This window comes from Pseudoliparis swirei, chromosome 4 (assembly GCF_029220125.1).
Source record: "Pseudoliparis swirei isolate HS2019 ecotype Mariana Trench chromosome 4, NWPU_hadal_v1, whole genome shotgun sequence".
NCBI classification, from domain to species: Eukaryota; Metazoa; Chordata; class Actinopteri; order Perciformes; family Liparidae; genus Pseudoliparis; species Pseudoliparis swirei.
This window is the reverse complement of record NC_079391.1, coordinates 22111395-22128734: the sequence shown is the minus strand read 5'-3', so window position 1 is coordinate 22128734 and position 17340 is coordinate 22111395. Positions and strand designations below refer to the sequence as shown.

Sequence of the window (17340 nt, the reverse complement as noted above, 5' to 3'; positions counted from 1 at the left end):
GTGAACTGAGAAAAAGAGAATGAAAATAAAGTGATTTCTGTTCCATAGCCTGGAACTTAAATGCGTTTTTGCAGAAACAATACCCTTATGGAGTTTAACTTCAACATTTTCTTCAAAATATCCTGCAGTTGTTTGTCTGAAGGGCATGAAAACCTAAAGCAAAGAGCTAATTTCACCAGTGAAGAGGCTCTTTGATCTCAGTGTCTCAGTACCGGCAGCTATTTTTACAGACAGAGACCAATAACCTGGGGCTGAGTGCGCATCTGTCTCATAGTCAAGGCAGCGACTGACAGTGTGAAGTAAAGCAAAATAAAAATGGTCCTCTCATCTGCTTCATCTCTCAGGCGTAGTGGACACATGGTCCAGAGAGATCATTACGCTTTGATGATAAAGCCATACCACCATCTTGGTCTGGGACGGGGGTTATCAGCGATGTTCACTGGGTGAGAATCTCGTGGAGAGGAAGCACAGAGTTGACTTTGCCCAGTGGGATGTGAGTTGGAGCATTAACATTATGAAGTGGAGGCTGCAGAAGAACATGGCTTCAGATAGCCACCCTGACTGAGTTAAGGTCTGCACTGTGTGTGCATACTCTGCTATTTAGGAGAGATGTAAAACATCAAAGCTTTGGTCGATCAGGTGGCGTGTGGTCACATGGTAGCACCGCAGCACATTGGTGACACTACCGAGGGGACTGATGGGAGCCCCAGTGCTCAGCCGCCTGCCTCACAGTCCCCAGTCAACCAATCAGCTGGATGTCAGGGCCCAAGGAAGGTGTCAGTGGAGATGTTACATGAGCTGCCAGGGCTAAGTGCCCCACCTGAGCGGCCACTGTTAATGACCAATGCCGGCGATGTCCAGAGGAAGGCAGCAGCAATCATCTGACCAGCTCAATCTGCTGATGATTGGGGCGGTCATGCGGTGCCAGTTCCTGAGCAGTCACTTCTTGGACCAACAGGCGACCACCCGGTCAAAGGGAAGCAGATGTGAGATAATCGACTCTGACTGGATCCTCTTTGTCCCACTGGCAGTTGACTGTGGTGCAACATGGTCCGGTCCGTAAGGGGCTGCAAGTGCTTCGGCCTACTGCCCCTTGTGTAGTGTAAAATGGGCTTAGTATAGCACACTTTCCATTCCTGATTATTACCAATGGTTTTGCTCAAATAATGAATACAGATTTTATACAGATTTTTTCAAGCCGAGAAGAGGATCCCGTGGGCTTTATCTTGCAAGGCAGCTGGATTCTCGAAAATGTAACAAGATCACACACGAATCCCAGGATCACATATCACATTAAAAAGCCATCTTGTGTTGCTTCAAGTAATGGCAACTGTTCATTTTAACCAACAATGGCGGCTCCTGAAGATGTTGGTGTAGAGGATGCTATTGCACCATTTATATCAGAACTGGAGAGTATTTGTACTTTGGAATAAGAGCAAAGAACGTCAGTGAATTATTGTACTTGATGGAAGAGATACTTTTGCAACCCGTAGTTCGATTTATTTAATCACCTGACAGATTTTTATTGCATAAGTGCTTGCCCAAAGAGTTTTCAATGACGGCTTCTTAGGTGGCCTATGTCACTTTGGGCTGACAGGTTGTGCAAAAAACACCTTTGACAGGACCTCTTTTTCACCTGGAGCCAAAATATGTTCATTAGCAACTTTAAAATAATGTATTAATTGATTGGTACATTTTTTTACCAAATATATATAAATTACAACCACAACATGACAACACAGTGTTGTATTCCTGTTATTGGCTAACCAGTATGGTATGAGTACATGGTAATCACTGATGAACTAAACTCGTTATCATCAGTGTCTTATAGAAAGTGGTTTTCGTCACTATTCCTTTTCCTTTTTTCTCTCTGGCACGTTTTAAACCAACTGGCCCAGGAACAGCCACACCCACCAGGAAGTGCTGAGTGTAGTAACGTGAGAGGCCACTATAAAGTTCATCATCCAGTATGTCCTAACGTATTTATACATATACATAAATATGTATAGGCGAAGAAAAAGCATCAAGTCAAACAACAATCCTGGGGGGGATGCTCCCTTTCTGAAGTTTGGTGAACGATAGAACGCTTGTTTCCTTCTTGTTGATGAGGGAAGGACCGCTTTCCACGAATCTCAGAGGATGCTGCGGTTCTGTGCAGCCTGTGTTCCTTTCTGCTCGTCGATGTGACCATCAGAAGAAATGGAGACGGCGTCGGCCGACCCGAACTCTCAGCAACAGCCTCGGCTGCGTGGAGCTTGAGTCCGGAGGAGGATGAACAGACGGTGCTGATCGCGTTGCTCCTCCTCGACGGACTTTTTCGATTCGAAGAGTGTACCAAAAAAAAGAGAGACTTCAACCGGAAACCCAACTTTTTTTTCTTCTTCGAACTTTTTTTCTTCTTCCTCTAAATCAAAAGAGGAAAAAAAGCGATTGAGACGACCCTTGGTGTCATATACTGCACGGGTCCTTGTTGTCTTCACTTGTTGTGTACGCCCGCTGTGGGATATGTGTCCGCTGCCGACCAACGGGGGACAAGTGAACTGTTTCTGGCGAGGATAAGGGCGACAGTCGAGGGACTTTTTTTTTTAGGGCTCCACTCACATAACGGATTTTGGTCCATCATGGAAGATGTGAGTATCACTTCAGTCCGCCCGTGTGTGCTGCTTCGCCTTTTGGATGCACCTTTATATCGTCTTTCCAATGTCGGGCTGTAGTTCCTGAGACGTGTGTCGTGAAAGTGAACGCTGAAGTATGCGTTCACTGCGGGACGTTGTACACTTCTTCGCCAAGGGCGCGACCAAGACATTAGAGCAGTTAGGGCCCTACAGAGGAGACACTTGGCTATTTCTGTCATACATAAGTAACAGGGATTAGAGAAAGAAGTTAGATATTCTGAGCGGTACCAAACTGTCCGCTGCATGTCAAATAAAGTCAACATGATTTGGCACGAGAGCACCTGCCCACCTGTCAATCTGTTGCATCAACGTGTTGACAGAGAGAACTCACGCGACGCCACCTGTACACATGTTTCATTTTAAAGCAGCGCGACGTGTGGCTGTCCACATGCGACCTTATCTCCATTTAGTGTGCGCGCGACTTGCATTAGAACGTTTCGTGTTGGGTTACACGCGCCACACAAAGGTTACGTTTGGCAAGGCGGGGGTCATATCTAAAGGCTGTTATTTCACAAATATAAAACACTGGTCAGGTTGTACCTTTGCCGAACGTGTCAACATATAGAGGCTGAATAACCTCTCATGATTTCATAATCATTTGCCATATGTATAAAGGATGCTTGGCTTGTCCTTATCAAACACTCGTCACACATTGTAACGAGATTTTGCTCTTTTGAGATGTGGCATCCGAGTAGAATAAATACTACATTTGATCCTGAAACATATAGCCGCCATACTTCAGACACAGAGCACTATAATGCAGATATTGATCGACGACATGCGTTGGTGCATTTTGAGGAAGCAAACTTGCTCTAAAAAAAGGAAGTCAAGTATAGAGACATATATTATACCAACAGTATGCATGGGACCTGTTGCAAACATGTTCCTGCACCACCCCGCCCTTTGGTTGTAACATTGATCAAAAACTCTCACAAAAAGCTGCCTTCACTTCACAGTCCACAATCTGATAATTAAATGCAGAGCTCTTTTCTTTTTTCTTTTACTTCTCCCTACTTCTTAGAGTAGGCCATAAACCACGAAACAGCTACAACCGACATTTAAACTTCTTCCTCTTGCTGTGTGGACGAGTAATGAACACAGTGAGACAATTATGACTGACTTAATCCAAAATTAAATCTGCATCTTTCATAACCGCTTGACTTTGCATTCATCCGTTCAGTTTGTGTTATGTGGATGGCATGATGGAGTAGAGTGTTGCGCAGCAGGTGGTGGTGGGACCAAGTTCCTCTTCAACCCACATCCACCTGTCAGCCTTCAGATCACATGAACACTTAAAAAAAATAAAAAACTGCGACCATCATTATAACACTATAATGTAACCCATCAGCAATCTGAAATGTGGGACCTACTTTTGATTTACCGGTACATTGAAATCAGAAGCGAAATAGCTCCTTCAAAAAAATAAGTTACTTTGCACACAAAGAAATGACATTCCGAAAAACTTTAGTGTGTTTTATGGCAATATTTGTGATATTTGAACACGAGATTTATGAATTTACTTAAAACCTTCGCCGGCTCGATAAATGACCTTTTTGTGACGTGAGAATATGACGTCCAGGTGTGGTTGGGGATTCCCAAAGTGCAGAATGGTGAGGTCTAATAGGACTTAAACTGCCTGGAAAGGATCCAGTAGAACATGTAAGACTGTGTCAGCATTCAACACCGATGGGAGTCTGCGAGGCTTGATGTATTATACTGAAGTAGGCTTTTCACACTGACAGAAAATGTGTTTTTGCAACACAATTTGGTTAAAATTGGTATAAAAGTGAAGAAATTTAGGTTCCAGCTGATGAACTTAGATTGGTGCAAATAGAGCACACACAGGTAGTTGGTTTGTAGGCAGGCGGTGTTCAGGAATCACAGATCTGAAAAATCAATAACTGCCAGCAGCTTGTGGAAAGAAGCCTGTTTCCGTGTGAGCAGGTCATACAGACGTATGTCGCGCTCCAGTCTGAAGTGTAACACGCCGTGACATAAAAAGGTCCAAAACAACTTTTTAAACCTCTTGTGAAATACAGATATCGTTTTTATTTTTTTCTTCATTGTTGTTTGGATATTGTAGTCTAATATCTATAGCTGAACTGAAAGTGCTTGTAGTTTATCACTGGGAGGATTGTCAGTATGAACAACACCCACGACTTGGCCCGCTTCCCCACTGACAGCTGTTAGGCTCTTTCTCTAATTCTCTAGATTTTGTATGAGTCATTTCCCGTTTTCCTCCTCTCTACTTCACATTCTTCCTTATCTTCTTTATTTTTCACCCCCTAAAAAACACTGTGGCCTTTCCATGATGATCGTTTGTCTCCGCTCCATGAGTCATCCATTTATCGCCATCCCACTGACCTAGAGTGCATGGTGTGACGTGTCTGCCTGACCCATTCAGCAAAGAGGAAACAGACTGCCACATTATGTGTCAGGCAGAACACAATTAACCCTCTCTCATCGTCGCCTTGTTATCCATGCGTCTCAGCACAATGGATGTGTGTGTGTGTGTGCATGTGTGTGTGCGTGTATGTGTGTGTGTGTGCGTCGTTTCAATGGGCCGCTGCTGACAATGTCTGGGAAAGTGCCTTTATGAAAAGAGAAAGTCCTCAATAGTGAATGCATGTGTGTGTTGTCAAAATGACAAAACAAAAAGTACTCAAAAAACGAAAAGTTCCTTTGGAGGACATTTCTTTCTCTCATTGCTCAAGGGGTTAAGGCTCTGGTAGCGGCAGCGACCTGTCAATTACAGTTAGCCCACCCTAAAGCAGACCCTGCTTTATCATCTATTTGACTCTAAATGGACCATCATTTACGAAATGAACATCATGCTGTATTAAAGAAGATTTAAAACTAGAGATTGAGATCATAAACTCATGTCTCGGCAGAACCGGAGGGTGCCGCCTGGTTTCTGTGCATCTGCGTCCTCAGCTATACAGAGTTGGAAAGGGGGAAGACTGAATTCAGGGTTCTGGAAGTAAAAGTCTTGCTCTTCTCTCCACATAGACAATGTCAGGTGACACATTTAGCTTTTTCACAGCTGGGATGGGAATGAAATTCAGATTGGAACATTCAGCCTCGGTTAAGTTAGGTTACTGTCGAAGAATGCCAAGATAAGAGAGACCATTTTCTTCTGTAGACCCTGGCCAAGGTGTTGTAAGAAGCCTGTGGACACAACTATGACTTATCACTGAGCTCAAAATGATGTGCATTGAGGAGCAGATGTTAAAGACGGTGCTGTTAAAAAAACATCAGACGTGTTGTCACTATTGAGCATCTGTCGGTTGGTTTCGGGATTAATTGATTAATAAATCTTCTTTAAATCGTGATGAAGGAGTGGAGAAACGCCCTTCCCTCCTTCGTAGAGCCCAAGTTGAGGGTGTCAGAATGGCGTGTTTTTAAAAGATGATGGAGTATTTGGCCATTTTTGGAAAATGGTTATGAATAGTTCTATTGGTCAGATTAGGCTCCGTTGTTTGAGGGAGCTGTCAAACAACGCTGTTGGGAGAACTTAACAAACTCACGCATGACACCTTAGTGAAATGAACAACAGGATACATGTAACACAACCATATATGGCGTGTCCAATGTGTGGATTTGCTACTGAAATGACTACTGACGACACAAAGGAGAACAGTTGTTTTAAAGTTTGACCAAAATGATATTATTGTATCGTTTAACTGAGAGTGAACTGCCGCTGTTCTCCATTTATCATCGTGAAAAAGAATGAGAGATCAATCAAAAAATCTTTAATTGTGTGCTTTATGGCAACTATTCTTTGTTTTTGGGGATATGAGGCATTTTTGTGGTCATTTTCACATTGATTACATTGGTCACTTCAGAATGAATGTTCTTGTGAAGCCATTAGTGTTCAGGGGTTATGTTGTCAGACTTCACTACGATACGAAGAACGTGGGTGCTACGTCTGCATAAATGTTCACACTTGGCCTTGACTGCATTATAAGTATAGATATCCTCCCTGCCTCAGTAATTCATCTGTGAAAACATCCTTGCACCAGCATCAGATGAGGTTACTGATTGGCCCGATAATGTGAAACACATTGCCCTTTTTTATTTAGTTCTAGATGAATCCAAGGATTGCAGTCTGGTTAGTATAAGTGAGTAAATTCAGAATACCACTAGAAAGTGAAAGGAAGCATGCGGGGGGGGGGGGGGGGGGTTTAATGGTTCTTTATAAGGATGTACATACTGACAGTATGCTTTGTGAGAGTAAAATAAAGAACAGAATATTTATTTCAGTCGGTGAGTGTATCATAGTGTCTGCACACACATCAGAGCTTCTGGACCCACCTGTGGTCTGTGGTGTGTCGAGCGGAGGCCTTATTGTGGCAGCTCGACACAGTGAAGTAAGCAGGAGAGTTCTCATATGAAGCGTGTTCGAATGCACACGTTGCGCACAGCGATTGGCTCGAATCCCAATGAAACACTGAGCGACGAGTATGTTGTTATGGTAGGGTGTGGACAGTACGATCAAGCCAGCAGTTACACGTGGAAACACTCCCGTCTTTTATTGCAATACATTTGGCTGGGACAACACAGGAAGTGTATCTTCACAGTGGAGTCTGGCTTTTTTTCATCTGACCAAGTCACACGTTTTGAATCAGAACTTTATTGTTTGTTTTTTCACAGACTTTTTTCAGTGCAGTTTTTGTGAGGGCCGAAGTGGTGACCTCACCGATTGGCGAGTTATGTTTCATCTATAATGGATTAATCATACCAGCGTAACAATGTATTCGTCCAGCTCCACTGTCTTCCCCATAAGCCCGAGCTGTCAGGGCTTAGCGGGGGGAAAGTGTGAGCGAGGCTTGTGTTGACTTCAGGCTGGGCAGGTCAGCGTGAAAATCAATGAGTGCCAGATGCTCTCTGATCTAATACTTCATCAGAAACACATGTCTGCTGAGGTGTGCCTCTTCCACGAAAAACCCAGCTCTCTCTTCCTCTTTTGTGACCCAGCTCGTCATAGCTTAACTTTAGCATGCTGTAACTTCATAACTTCTGCATATTATTTTTAATCTGCACAATGCAAGCAGACATTTGGCGTGTTGACCACACTGCAGATAGGGCAAATAATAGATCGCACAAACGTGTGTGGGCAGTTTTTTTGAGGTCAAAGTCTTCGTTAGGTGCTGTGTCTCAGAGCAGAACAGACTTGCTGTGTTAGTCCAGAACTGGAGACCCTGAACTTCCTGTGTGTAATAGTCCTGCCCGCTCTCTGATGCAAAGGGTTGGATCAGTGCAGTGCTGAAGTCCTCCATCCAGCCCCGTCACCATGTTCACCCGCATCAGAGGCATGCCAAGGCCACCCTCTGCCCCTTTCTGTACTGCAGAGCGAGGCCTCTCTTGTATTTTTTACGCGGTAAAGCGTTTCCTCATCGCACGCTATCGCTCTATTTTTTAAGTGGTTCTGCAAAGTTTTTTTCTTTTCTTCTTCACTTTTTTGTCCCTTCTGGCTCTCAGTCTTTGCTTCGTGCCTGCCGTTTCCTTTCTTTCCAGCAGCTGCACTGCCGTTAACCACGTTGGGACATACACTCGCAGTTACAGTGAAAGTGGAAAAACAGTTTGATGACCTTTCACCTAATCCCCCCCTCCTACCACCACACCAAAAAAAAAAGATATCCTGTGTAAGTCCCTCCAACAGAAACAAAGGCTGTGTATCTTTGCAGACATGGGGGGTCTGCTTGGATTCACCATCCGTTACAATAGATTACAATGGTGGCTAAATTGTTATCATCAACATTCTATTGTCTAATGTAGTTCTTTTGGTTTTGTACCTTGCTTCATACCTGTGGCCGCTGTGGGGGTGGAGTCTCCAATTTGGCCTCGGCTGCTGGCTGTTTGGTAATCAGCCAGCTGATCTGTCTGATTGGCAATCAGTCAGCAGCCGACGCTGCTCTCATAAAAGGAGCAGTTTAGAGTGAGCAGAGGCGCCGTCGTGCGGTCTGCTGAGTGAAGTGTGAATTGAATAAAGCATGTTACCGAAAACCTCGTTGTTGGCGAATCTCTGGTGCTTTGGGGGCAAATCCACGGGTGACGGCCATGGAGCTGTCACAATGCCCAAAACACACTGCCATTGTTTTAGTATGTAATGTGCCCTGGATGAATACGGTCTGTGCCACTTTCGTTGTGAATGTAAAGTGTTTCAGGTCCCTTATCATTTGCTCACAGTTTCATTATCAGTTGCACCAGTGAGTGTGTTTTGTGTCGCCTACAGCATCTGCTGCTCTTCATTATTCTGTGTCCTGATGCTGCCCTTTACTGGCTGCTTTGCAAACAGATGAGACACGACCATCACTTGCTCACCATCTCTTGACAGGCTTCAGACTTTGATCTGAACATAAAGTGATCACTCAGCCACATTTCCACTTCGACTTAAAGGAACACCACCAGACATGGGAGTGATTGGACGCTGTCTTATTTGCCCAAGATCATAGGAGCATACACCATTTTATATTAATGATATATAATTATACAATATATATTGATGTTATTTATATAGAATCATATATATATATACGTATAATTATACGTATATATATATATATATATATATATGATTCCTTAACGGAAATTAGATAAAACAATTGAGTTTCCACAATATATCATAAGCCCAAGATCATAGGAGCATATATCATTTGATAATAATTATAGATAATTGTATTATATATATATATATATATTAGCTTATTCCTTAACGGAAATCAGATAAAATACAGGAGTGTCCACAATATATTATTAGCTGGTGAGTAATTTAGAGAACTGTGTCATACATCCTGCTGTCAGCATAAAGTAAAACACACCGGTGATGTAAAACATCCATTGCTTTCCATGGAACACTGATGGCCGGATGACAACATTGACAAAATCAACAACTTTAGGAGGCAGTTTGAGTTCACATTGTGCTCAGGTGATGCAATATGAGGCCCAAAATAAAATGTTTGCCCTGAAGCTCCCAAACAGGTTTGGTTCAGCCAGCCGGACCTTCAGTTAGCGGCTGTACCTGAAAATGTCAGCTGGCTGGTCCAACCAGCTCGTTCCGTCGCACTGGTCTAAATCTAGGAGATAACCAGGTTTCCCATTTTCTTTCATGAAATAGATGGAAATTAAAAAAGCTATGAAATATAAAATGAAAAAAACGTGTTATTTACTTATTAAACTAAGTTGACTCATTTACTTATTGATATTACATTTATTGATTGAGTTATTGGCTAATCTATTTTTATTGGGATTCATGTCATATCCATATCTTCATAATATTTTTTCCCCATTTCATAGACATATCTATTTATTTCTTTGATATTGAATAAAATGGCATTCCATACTTTACTAGTACAGGTATTCTGTGTAACTCCATCAGTAAAAAGCACGAACAGAAAGTGATAATGTCGTACTGTGCTGTGTGTGTTCTAAGTGTGATTTCCTTCCTCTTATCATTGCAGGGTGCAAAAGAGGACCCAGCCCAGAGTAAAGAGCCAACGTTCCTGGGTAAGGCTGGCTGGGTGAAGAAGGCCCCCAGCAGGCTGTTGGCAAGCTACAAGGACCGCTTCGTCCATGTGGAGAAGACGGAGATTGTGGTCTATGAAAATGAGGTACGCTACCATTTCTGCTGAAAGGGTTTTGTCCCTCCTCATGCAGCACGTTCACCAATATGCACAAATATTTCTGAACTGAATCCTGTAACTGTAGAAAAGTCATACTCGATCCTGCTGTCATTAAATCACAGAAAGCTCCCAGTCGCACAACTATGAAGATGAAACCGTCCTCTTTATCCTGTCACTGGAAGAACTTGTTTGTCTTGTGTTGCAGAACCAGCAGAACTGCTTAGAGAGGCTGGACCTGGAAAACTATGATAAATGTCATGAATTAAAGAGCCCCTTCAAGAAGAAGCACAGGCTGATACTGATCCGATCACATAAGCCTGGAAACAAGGTGAGCTGGGAAATGCTTGGGTGAGAATGTCATTTGGTGTAAATAGTAATAGATTTAAAAAAAAGAAAGATATCCAGCTGTCGGGTTAAAAGGAATACTTTACCCACAAAATGACCATTTGTATGTCAATTACTCACTTCGTGACATGTCCAATTCTTTCAGAAAACTCTTTCCTTGCCTTCATGGTGAACAGAGAATGACAAAATAGACATCAACAGCTATTTTATATTTACACCTACCACAGGCTAAATGAGTGATTCATTTTGAAATCATTTAAATACCACTAAACTGCTGCACGGTGGTGTAGTGGCTAGCACTGTGGCCTCACAGCAAGAGGGCCGTGGGTTCAATTCCCGGTCGGGGCGGTCCTTCTGTGTGGAGTTTGCATGTTCTCCCCGTGGCAGCGTGGGTTCCCTCTGGGTTTTCCGTCTTCCTCCCACAGTCCAAAGACATGCAGCTCAGGTTAATTGATGTCTAAATTGCCCGTAGGTGTGAATGGTTGTATGTCTCTATATGTGCCCTGGATGTACCCTGCCTTCGCCCAATGTGCGTTCACACCAAAAGCGATGCGATTTTTCGCGTCGCCCAAATCGCGTGAGTTTACTCGCTCGACCATTCACGGTGTTCTCACCATGAGCGTCGAAACGCTCCGCAAGGGTTGGGGCTTATCTCCGTGTCTCGTCTCCGGAAAGACCGTTATCATTTCCTTCATCCACCAGAATAACTAACCACTAGTTCTGCTTTATCTTTGTTGTAGACATCCCACACACTAACGCCCTCGTGTTTGGGTTGATGACATCACCCGTAGACTCACACAGCTCGGTCACTTTCACCGATGAAGTTACTGTTACGCCTGAAAGACTTCCGCTTCCAGCGCTACGAGAGAGAACTCAAGAGCTGATTGGCCCGAGTTGCGAGATTACCGCCTCAAAGTTGAAATATTTCAACTCAGGGCGAAAATTGCGCCGCTGTAAATGCGTCGCCCACATTGCGTCGCCCCAAACGCGCCTGGGAAAATATCGCGTCTATCGCATCCACACGCGTCTGTACGTTGACTTTTCATGGGATTCGGTCGCGCGAAAAAATAGTTTTGCTTGGTGTGAACGAACCTTTAGTTATGCAATAGAGATTTTATTCTTTTCTTTCCAGCTCTATTTTAGCTGAGACTAAACCTATTGTTTTGGTGAGCATTGTCACTGCAATTTTCTGAATAGGGAAGTTAAAAAAAGGGGAAACATTGTTACAAAAGATTGTTTTGCGAGTTGAAATACCATCATTCCACATTTTACAACAACACCCTATTTGGTAAACTCAGAGTTCCTGAATTCGTCGTCAGTCTGTAGTCTATTGGGGTCGTTCAGCGTGAATGGAGTGAGAGGGCCTGACCGGGATGTGAACAGCTACTTGGCTGCCACTTGGTTTCTCCGGGGTAACCCAACTCAAGCCGGGCTCTAAATGGCTGAATGGTGCCAGACACATTTTTCCTAAAGCAGAACGGGTGTGTACCACAACCAGCAATAGTTTTACCTTTGATCCTTAACCTTATTTTGAAATGTTGATTCTGTATAGCTGACACGGGTCATGTCTCCGCTGTATGTGACTGACAGGTCCATGATGTGAAGTTCCAAGCGCAGACGGCTGAGGAGAAGGAGGCCTGGATTAAAGCGCTGATTGATGGCATCAATCGAGCAAAGAACAAAATCTTCGATGAGGTAAGCATCTCTTCATGTCAGTCAATGACATCGACACTTTTTATGCACGCTGAGCTGAGAAATGCAAATCAATAGCGTCATGTTTTCACAGGTCACAGTTGATGAAAGCATTAACTTAGAGCATGTTACTCGAACGAGGCCCAAAGGGAACCGGAACCGGCGGCCACCGACCAGGATACACATGAAAGAGGTTTGTGTTTTTGTGTGTGTGTGTGTGTGTCTGTGAATGTGAGACTCCTTTTGTTTGTGTGTGTGTGTGTGTGTGTGTGTCGAGGGCTCTGGCGCTACAGTGAATATGATTTGAATCTCAGAAGTCTTGTTCTGAATGTGTGTGTGTAGCTCTGGATAAGAGCGCCATCTAAACTAAATTGTTTATGTTCATATTTTCATAGCTGCCGTGAAGTATAATATTTTGGGTTCCAAAAAGACTCCTTTAATCCGAATGTTAATTACAGTGATTGTTCCGTATTAAGTATATTTAAAATACAATATTTATTATGACTAAATCTAAATTAAGTTAATGCCACACTTTATGTTTCCAAGTTGTTTGATCAATTCTTGATAGTACACATTAATTCCATTGCCTTTTAACATAAATATTGTTGTTAATGACTAATTAAATCACGTGTACTGATTTTTGAGCGTATATAATCCCCTCCAGTTCAATATGAAATATCTGTGCCGAGTTTCAATGACAGCAGCTGAATAAAATGTCGAGGTGAATCCGCTTCAAAACATTGGTTCTTGCGTACCGTGTACGAACGGATCGGGCCCCGTCTACATCCGGGATATGGTCACACCGTACACCCCGGCACGTTCGCTCCGCTCGGCAACAGCCAATCGACTTGTGACTCCTGCACCTCGAGCTAATCACTCGAAATCCAGACTGTTTGCTGTCCTGGCTCCTCAGTGGTGGAACGAGCTCCCCACTGACATCAGGACAGCAGAAAGTCTCTTCATCTTCCGCCGGAGACTTAAAAACGACTATATCTGGATTAAAACACAGACTAGCACTTCAGTGGCACTTAAATGGTTCTTACTTATGGTACTTTTGTACTTCGACTTTCTTGAAGAAATGTTACTATCCGAATTCTTGTTGTTCTGAGTTTGTACTCTTGGTTGAATGCACTTATTGTAAGTCGCTTTGGATGAAAGCGTCTGCTAAATGACATGTAATGTAATGTAATGTGAATGAATAAAGTCTTCCGGTTAAAATTATAAAGTTAAAGCAGCTGACTATTGAGTATGACATGACTCCCTCTGGCCATTTTTTCACCTTTGCTTTTTTGTTGTTGCAACCAGCACTTATGTTTCTCATACAGCTTTTTTTTGTAAATGTATGGGATATTGGCTTTGAATTAATTAAAAGACTTTTTTATTTTGCCCTCTAGATAGCTGATGTGTCATCTGATGGAATTCTGCGTTTGGATCTCGATCTTGAGAATGCCAGAATGCCTAATGGGACCCATCGTGCCCAAATTGATGGCACTGAAACCCCCAAAGAGGCCATCAAAGCGCCAACCCCTCCGTCCAATGCCAGTGAATCTGCAGAGAAACAGACTGCTGAGGAGGAGGCTCCGACTGAGCCACAGGTCAGCCCCCAGAGAAAGGTCATCAAACCTCCAATGCCCCCGACAAAAGAGGCAAAATCCTGTTCAACACCTGAGGATGAACCAGACAAGGATGATGGTGCAGTGAACAAGGTATGATAGTGCTATATAACCCATGTCATGCAATGCAGAACTATTTGAGTATATCTTTCGGTTTGCATTAAATGGTCTCTAAAATAATATTGAATGTTTTAAGGTCCTCAAGCCGCCAATGCCGCCATCTAAAGAAGCCAAGCCGTGTGCTTCACATGTTGAGGATACCACAGAAGAGGTCAAAGATAAGAAGGTGGAGAAGAGTCCCGATGCCAGGAAAAAGACAGGTCCACCGCCAAGCCCTCCCAACAAACCCAACTCCAGCGACTCCTTAAGCAACCTTACAGAGGCCTCACAGTCCAGGCCAAAGTCCCACCCTCCAACCCCTCCATCCAAAAAGAGGAAACCCTTCAATCCTGCTGTGGAGCCAGACCAAGAGGCTCGAGGCGGTAAGGAAGAAGGTGGTGAGGAAGAAGGCGGTGAGGAAGAAGGTGGTGAGGAACAAGGCGGTGAGGGGGAGGTGGCAGAAACAACTGCAGAAACCAATGAAGTAGACCAGTCGATAGCGAAAGAAGCTCTACCTAGTGTCAGAGATGATGAACCTGAGAGTCCCGACACAGAAGGACAGGTATCTGAAGAGGAATCAGAGGAGACTATGGGTAGTGACGAAAGCAAAGCATCCGACAATGAGCCCCAGATACCCATAGAGACACTCGGGAGGAGCCCCAGTCCTCTTCTGCTCCACGAGAAAAAGATGAATGAGGGACAGGACGCTACTGAGTTACTGACAACAGGCTCAGATGCCTCAGCCAGTTGTCCTGCAGCAGACGAGGCACAACCCAAGAGCCAAGTCCCCTCGGTGCTCGTCTATTTGAACGACCCGGTCAGCGACAGCCTCCGCCTGAGTCCGCTGCTCTGTCACTTTCCCGGGGAGAAGAAAAAGAAGACGGAGGAGAAATCTGTAGACAGCGGTCAGCACTCAGACGTGGACAGCGAGGGCTTTGGGAGCGAAGACACACTGGTGGCGTCCGCGGCTGCGTCGAGAGGAAGCCACGCCGGTCGGGATGTGTTGGACGCCAGCGAGGACGACATTCAGATCCCCGTTAGTTCAAGGCCGATAAAGGCCCCACCCAAGCCTCAGGTCAGACCAAAGGTCAGACCAAAGGTCGTCCCAGGTCGGCGCTCGGGGCCCACTCTGCCTCTCAAGCCCTCAACCAAGGCCAGGTCAACCTCCATTGGAGATCTGCTGTCTGACTCTTCAGTCCGTGTTGAGGCGGGACAGCACACCAGCGCTGCAGCCGGCGGCGACGACTTCATGAAGCTTGAGACCGAAGTGGCGCTTGAGATGAAGAAGACGAGGGAGCTCCTGAGCAGAGTGTCCCAGCTGCAGAGAGGAGGTGACGAGGAGGGCAAGACCGAGGATCTGCTGGCCAAAGCCATGGCTAAGCTGAAGAAGGCCGACCATGTCCTGAAAGAAGTCAAGAAACTGAAAATTGCACACAACTTGAGCAACAGGAAGAGCTGGTGAATGTCAGTCACAGAAGATTGAATTGACCAATTCACTTAATCGCTCTCCTGGACAGTGGTTGTCCAGTCTTAGCTTAGCAACCTCTAATCGGCACAGCAAGCCTGTCGAGCTTCGGATTCCTCCACAGAGACTAATGTATGATTTGCATGAGGCTGAAGTAAAAGTGAGATTCGTTATTGCCTTTCTAAAACTAAAATCATGACAAACAAGTAATAAATAGATTCAAGAGGGCGTTTGTCCGCTCTAATGTCGACTGCAACATCCGTGACATTCATGCCGTACGTATGCACACTCAACTTTTGTTTCACAGAAGGAAAAGCTGAGTGGATTTTGCTATAAATATATGAGGCCATGGATTTTCTTGTAATTGGTTTGCATACATCGTAAAATAGGCGTTTTTCCGATTGGTCTCGACATTGAAGTAAAAAAATTAATAGAAAGCCTTCAAAGTAGAGGACACACACTCCTGAGGGCGGGAGAGATGCGTAGATCTCACCAGGCTGAGCTTGAGTCATAAGCAGCGTCAACGGCGTTTATGACATTGCTCTCGACACCAGAGGAGGGAGACAAAAGTTCCGCACTTAAAACGGAGACATCATCAGCATGTGGAGACGAGGACTCATTCTTGCAGGATGCTATTGACTGAAACTTGGGGAGCATGACTCATTTTAAATGGCTAGCTCATAATTACCTAAGTGCAATTATTTGTAGTTTAACTTTCTCTGCTTGCCGCTCTACTGTGTACATATCAGTTGTTGTTTTTAATGTGAAATATCTGACATTTTCAAGAACAAGTACTTGAAAATGAATTAGAGAATTAATAATATAATGACAAAGTAGCACTGTCAATACATTGTGAACATGCAACAAAAAAAGTACAACAAAGTGTTAATACGAAATGACACAATTGTTTTAATAGATTCTTCTTCTTTGTGGATTAAATGGGATTTTCATCCTATTTTCAGATACGATGTTTCCGCAGTTTATTAGAGATCCATATTGTATATACTTAATGCTTCTCTTACAGCATGTGCTGTTCATTGTTACATGAGGAGAGATGTACCAACCTAGCTCAGGAGATCTCTGAAATTCATATTTTCAGACTAATCATGTGATTAAAGCAAAATTAAGTACTGATAATTCAAACACATTATTATTATTGATAATGTTTTCACACTGATATTGCACATAACACCAAACAAAGAGCTTGTAGCAGCCTTTTTGGCTCTCACTAACCCCTGTTAGTTTATTTTCACATTCATTTGAATCATGAATGAGAATTCCCCCTATTTGTGTCCAATAATTTGATAATACATCTATGATGGTAGTGTTTAAGACTATTTAAAATATGTCATGCCTTTCAGATTATGAAAGAAAATGTTCTAACCTTAGATATTGTACTCTTTTGATACAATTTGCGATTGCCCAAATAAACAAAGGAAAACTATCTGTTTATGTGTTGAGTCTTTAATGCAGTTGTACGTTTAAGAAATTGTTACATCTATTCTGATTTACTTTGTGGCCTATTCATCTCTCCTCCTTCAGAAAGATCTGTTTTCAAAACTCTGCCCACATAAATGGTTATTTACGTCAAATTCACAACAAATCTAAATAATCAATAAAGTATTTGTTTTTTTCAAACAGTAATTTCCCAAGCAACATCGTTGCTGGTGTTCGCTGCATGTATGTGCTTTACATCCTTTAAATTGTAATAGCTAAACAGAATAATATTCTTTCGGACAGCACCGGATCATTGACTATAAAATAACCACAATTTATTTTGAAAGTCGTCACCGGAAGTTGTACTTTCACAGTATTCCTGTGTGGCTTGA

The 17340-nt window shown here is 43.5% G+C and overlaps 1 protein-coding gene and 1 pseudogene across 1 annotated transcript; both read left to right on the top strand.

Annotated features, from left to right (window-relative positions):
* LOC130192427 (serine/threonine-protein phosphatase with EF-hands 1-like) overlaps positions 1-17340 on the top strand; it is a 991358-nt pseudogene that overhangs the window by 14597 nt on the left and 959421 nt on the right.
* On the top strand, positions 2077-16957 carry plekho2 (pleckstrin homology domain containing, family O member 2). The gene is made up of 7 exons (XM_056412416.1): positions 2077-2630; positions 10136-10285; positions 10503-10625; positions 12233-12337; positions 12429-12527; positions 13729-14040; positions 14144-16957. The coding sequence occupies exons 1-7, from the start codon at positions 2622-2624 to the stop codon at positions 15506-15508; spliced, it is 2163 nt and encodes a 720-aa protein (XP_056268391.1). The 5' UTR covers positions 2077-2621; the 3' UTR covers positions 15509-16957.